This window comes from Dendrobium catenatum, unplaced genomic scaffold (genome assembly GCF_001605985.2).
Source record: "Dendrobium catenatum unplaced genomic scaffold, ASM160598v2 fragScaff_scaffold_1608, whole genome shotgun sequence".
Classification (NCBI taxonomy): Eukaryota; Viridiplantae; Streptophyta; class Magnoliopsida; order Asparagales; family Orchidaceae; genus Dendrobium; species Dendrobium catenatum.
This window is the reverse complement of record NW_021320070.1, coordinates 943,903-950,058: the sequence shown is the minus strand read 5'-3', so window position 1 is coordinate 950,058 and position 6,156 is coordinate 943,903. Positions and strand designations below refer to the sequence as shown.

Here is a 6,156-nt window from a genome sequence, read left to right as displayed (position 1 = left end):
CATCAAAGGAGTAGAAAGAACTCCAATAACCGCTTGAGAAGAACTTTCTTGAACAACAAAAGAAACTTTGTTCCTGTTCCAAATAATCAGAATACCCCCAGACAAGCCCACTGCAGGGTGATAAAAAAATCCCAATCTCTCCCAATAAAGCAGTCCACATCTCTTCTATCAATATTACTAAGCTTAGTCTCCATAATGCCAATAAAAATGACCTCATGTTCCCTAACAAATTCCTTCAAATACAGCGAAGCCTCTCTCTTTATGTCTCCCCTGCAGTTCCAAAATAGTAAAGTCATCATTAATCAGCAAGAGGGGAACCATCCCCGCCAATCAAATTGCCCTTCCCATCTCTTCTCTTATTCATATGCTCTGGCTCAACCGGACCCAAAGATCTCAATTCCTTAGCCAACTTAACCTTAACCGAATTGCTGTTGAATACCCTAGCAGACTTCTGATCACTCACATTTCCTTCTAACAATCTTGAATCCTCAGATTTTCCTTCAAAGTGTTGATTCGTAACTTCTCCCTCTTCCACCTCATTCATTAGAATTTGGAACTTATTTTTTTCTTCAAACATTGACCTCATTCTCCTTATCGTTATTAACCACAACAGAGCCCACTTCCTTCTGAAATTCATCCTGGACAGAAACAAAATTTGCTTCCAATTTCTCCTGATGATCTGCAACCAACACCTTACTGTTAACTGTCTTCTCCATTCTTAATTTTCTTCCTTCTCTACTAACTCTATAATTTCTATAAATTCAATTTTTGAATCGCACATGGATCCACGGATCATACTCTGGTTCAGAAATTTTTTCCTATGTGGGGATACTAACCACATTTTCCTGCTTGATGCTCACCTTAGCAGCCACATCAACCTTTTTAATTTCAGGACACAAATCCTTGTCATGCCCCACCTTACCACAATAAAAACAGAGCATATCAATCTTCTCATATTCAATATGCTGAAAGAATCTTCCAGCAATGCCGTCAATCCATACACCCTTAGGAAGGCTATTTTCAAGATTCAATCTTATACAAACACGTACAAACTCATGTTTTCCCCATCTGAAAGAGTTTCCATCCACGTACATAGGTACTCCTATCTTTGACGCAATTCGGGTAATATTCTCTTCATCCCAACAGTAGAGAGGCAAACAGGGGAGACGTATCCAGACTGGAGCAGTGATCCCGTTGAAGGAATTGGGATTGAAAGACGTAGACCATTTGTCCATTCCCACTATGTAACCTCCAACATACCATGGACCACCATTGAGTACTTCATCCATTGCCTCCTCACTTATGAAAGAGCAAAGAATCCAGTTCATACCCAGCGACGTCATATGGAAATTCCCAAATTTGTTCCAGTGTCTTCTCAATTCAACACTACACATAGGAAAAGAAATCTTGTTGCCCAGGACTTTAACAACTAGCAAAAACTTCAGCACCTTTGAATTCATATTCTCCTTTTCCGCATTTAACTTGACTGCAACTCCATCATCCAACATTTCAACAATATCATCGTTGAAAGAAAGCCTGATATGCTGTGGTTACTTCCAAGCTTCAACAAATTCATCTTTCGAATTTTCATTATCACCATTTCCATCCTTATTAACACACCCCTGCATAGAATCAACATCTCTAGGTACTTCTTGATCCAGAATCTCAATATTGGTCGTTGAATTCCGACCCGTAACAATCTCCTTGTTACATAGAGACTTATTAACTTTCAAGACTAATTTCGCCGACGATGACGTATCCAAATTCAAATTTTCAGATACCAACAACGGTCTAGTATTATCAATGATTCCCCCTGTAGAACGTTCAAGCAAAGGTTTCTTACCTTTACCTTTAGGATTCAAATCTTGACGACGCAGAGGTCGAAAACCCTCTCTAATCACAACACCTTTATTCACCACACGATCAGATCCAGTTGATCGTCCAGAAGCCATTACAACACCGAAAGAAGGTCGGAATACCTTCTTCCGATCAGCGATCTTCAAACCCGCCACCAGAAATTGCCCGCCAGATAATAAAATTACTAACACTACAAGTTCTACCGATCCTTTATATACAAGTTGGCAACCTTGCATTCCTCTGATCATCCTTGAACACTTAGTCCTACCAAATGTTACTAAGCTCCCTCGTAATGCCCTACGACATGAACTGTGAAGATTGGTCTGAGAAGAGTTCCTTATAGTAGGTATAAGACAACATCTTTATTAGTGGGACTTCTAGAAGTCATCAGCCCTAACTAAAGCCTTTCTTCAACATCCCATTCCAGTAAGATTTAAACTACATAACATTGATTCCTATGATGGAATAATAGACCCATACAAGTATATCGATTACTATATAACCATTATTCACATCTATTAAGCCTCGTATGTTTTCCTCTACTAGGTTTTTCCTGCTACCCTCAAAGAACAAGCTCGAACATGGTTTTATTCAGTTCTATCCAGAACGATCCCTAATATTATCAAATTGGTCAAAGTGTTCATCGAATAATTTATTTTCTCACATTTCTGTGATCCAAAAAATGATAGAGAATCACTAAAGGATTATTTTTAATAATTTTCCACAAAGGCTCGACAAATTATAAGATTATATCCTGAATTGCTGAGAGGAGTCTTTCATGGGGGCCTTCATCCTAGCCCATTCTATTTGGCACTCAAGTGAGACATGGTTCATTCATACACAAACCTGATATATGCTTGGAGGTATAAATCTCCACAGATGAATTTGTAAATGATCATAAAAAGAAATTTGAGTAAATAAATGGAAATCATAAATGTGAATTTGGGATGGATAATTCATTTTCATAATGAAAGAAATAAAAGATAAATAATCAACCTCCTAGGCCTCCAATGCTATGACATGAACCTTGATAGGAGAAGGAGTATACCACTTAATATATCTTAGGAAATGTGTTGATGGCCATCTGAGATCAAGAAAATGTGAAGTGTCCTAATCCTTTGAAGCTGAAAAAAGAAAATTAGGATCAATACTGTCATTTTCATCGTAGACATGGCCACACTATCGAAGCCTGCAAGTAGCTCAAGGATGGAATTAAAAGGCTTATTCACCAAGTTTATCTTAAACGGTTTATTTGAGATCCACTTTCTCGACAGGAAGCTCATCCTACTCAGAGCAAAATCAATAATAACAGAGACAATCATTGAATAATCATCTAATAGTTGGCGAGATTGATACCATTGCAATAAAAGTTTGTGAAGGTTGTTAGACCATATAGATCTAGTCCCGAGGCTAACCAAGAGGGGAGTGAATTGGTGATTTAAAAAACTTCTTTAAAGACAAAGAAAAATCCGTCTTTTAAAATCTTGTTCAACATCTAAAAATAGATAATTGTATCACATGATGCGAAAGAGGATTAATTTTATAATAATAAAAAATCAGAGATTTTTAACCATGTAATTATCACAAAAATAAATACAAAAAATAAAGTATAAAAAAATAAAACTAAGAATAAATACACCAGAGATTTAAAGTTGTTTGGTCAACCTGACCTACGACCACTCCCCAAAATCTTCTATTTCAGGTATTGCATTTAACCTTTAAAGACTCTCCTTTAGCTCCCATAGCTTGGTGGAGAAACCCTTACAAACTTTCTTCCACTAACCTGATGCAGTAGATGAAAATACTCCTTTAACATGATGAACACCTTGACTCCTTCTCACCCTCTTGGTGAAGCAAAGAATCTTGACTCCTTTTCACTCTCCTGATGAGGTAGAGAACCTTGAATCATTTTCACCTTCCTCGATGCGGAAGAGTAGCTTGGTCCCCTGACACAAAAGATATCTTCTTCTTCCCAGAACTTTCCTCAAGATAAACCTTGAATATGGTGGTACTAGGATGCAAGCTTGTCAGAGCAACCATGTTAACCCCCTTGCATACTCTCTTGAAACCTATAAGGATCTTCTTCCTCCCAAACTCCACCCTTTCCTCTCTCCTTTCAAGGCTCTCTCTTTAAGTTTTCTCTAGAGAAATGAAGACTCAAAGCATGTTAAAAGATACTTACAATGCCTTTGGAGAAATCGTAAATATAGGGCTTTAAAATAGCCTAAGAACTTAATTCTATCACCAAAGATCATATAGTATAATCATAAGATCATCCAGTACGATCACTACAGGAAAATCACTTATTACCGGCGGAATTTTCCGGCGGCTTTCCGGCGGTTAGTTTTCCGGCGGCTTTTCGGCGGTTCTTGACGGCTTATTTCTTATAAAATTTTCCGGCGGCTTTCCGATGGATTACCGGGGGATTTCTGACGGCTAATTTCCCTGCAAAAGTTTGCGACGGCTAATTTCCCGCAATATTATCCCACGAAATTTTCCGGCGGCTTTCCAACAGATTACAGGCGGCTTTCCGACGGCTAATTTCCTTGCAAAATTTTGCGACGGCTAATTTCACGTAAAATTTTCCCGCAGAATTTTCCGGCGGCTTTCCGACGGATTACCGGCGGCTTTACTTAACTAGTTTATTTTAATTGTCAATTAAAATAAAAATTTTAAATAAATAATGTTTAATTATAATAATCAGACTGTTTTAATATATATAAAAAAATACTTACATTTAACCATTTTGCAGAATCGGCGCATTGGCCAGGCATCGGGGCTGCGGGTGAGGAGGTCTACGGTTCGAATCTCAGGGAAGACAGACGCGGGTGCGGGCGAGTTGGCACACTCGGGCTCGGTCTGGTCTGGCGTGACCCGCGGTCTGGCACGACAGCCGGAGCGCGCGCTGGCGTGCTGACGGGATCAGGTCACCCGGGAAGCTGGCGGGAGCGGCTGTACGGGGTCGCCGCCAACAAGCCGCCTGAATTTATTTTTTTTTATTCAACCGGCGGTTTGTGTCCGTCGGCAAGCCACCGGCATCATTTTTGCCGCCGGAAAACCGCCGGAAAACTGCCAGAAAATTAAAAAACTGCCATAAACTTCTCAAATTCCGCAGGAAAAAGCCACCAGAAATGTGTGATTTTCTTGTAGTGGATGTGTATGATTTGACTCGATAGTACTATGCAATCATGAGATAGTCTAGTACCATCAGTTCAAATTTGTATTGATCATCCAATATAATATTGTGGTTATTATACATGATTAGATGAATGATTATTGTATTCATCTTATATAATTATGGGTTATCTCATGCATCCTCTTGGTCATCCTATATAATCATTACAGATAGTCCAAGATGATCAGATAGAATAAATTAACCATAATTAGTCCCCTAAGCCCAGAAGTAATATAGGCATGATTGTCATAAATCTTCTAATATGATATAGACCATCCTTGATGACTAGAAAAATTTTAAATCTTAAAAGCTTGCCTAAATTATGATTGGTAGCTATTTTTAATAATCAAAACTGATTGTCCTGGATGATCTAAATCATCTAGTATAATTTATTAGATGAGTTGATCATATAGTATGATATAAATTGTATAGTATAAGGAATTTAAAATTTAAACTTCTAGAAAAAACTAGATCTCACTCCCCTAACTGTGTGTGTACATGGTCACCATGCTAATATACACCCTTATAGGACATAACTCAAGAAATCAAAAATATATTAAGTAATATTACAAAAATCTTTACCACATAACCTATTCTACCCAATATTTAGCCTTGAATCTTTGTTGGATGGTGCATGGTGTTCTTAAAATATTAGTATACATATAAATAAATATACATTGTAAATATAAGTAAACAAAATGAAGTTAAATGCAATATTTGTTATCATCAACAAAACTTGTGAGCTCGAGTTAAAATAATTTTCCTTTTTTTGATGATGACAAACATTACTAGTTGAATTTGCAAATTTATAAATATTTTCTCTTAATCTCTCCCTTACTAAGATAATTATATTAAAGAATTGGGGATACCAAAAATATTTTTTTATGTAGGAGAAATGAAATTAAGAAACTTAGAAACTGATTAGTAAACTGAAATAATACATAAACAAATACAAATATAAGATGAACAAATGCAACTAGATAAATACATTCTCCCCTTTTATATTATCAAAAATAAGAGAAACAAAGAAAAAGAAACTAACAATAAAAAAAGAAACATATGTAAATGATCAAACCAACCCTAATCTGGTGGACGTGGTGGTGATGTTTAGAAATAATCAATTA

General features: G+C 37.0%; 1 protein-coding gene across 1 annotated transcript; it reads right to left on the bottom strand.

Annotated features, from left to right (window-relative positions):
* Window positions 1–818: 818 nt before the first annotated feature.
* Window positions 819–1,508, bottom strand: LOC110113082. The gene has a single exon (XM_020845509.1). It carries the CDS (start codon window positions 1,506–1,508, stop codon window positions 819–821), a length of 690 nt encoding a protein of 229 aa, XP_020701168.1.
* Window positions 1,509–6,156: the final 4,648 nt, after the last annotated feature.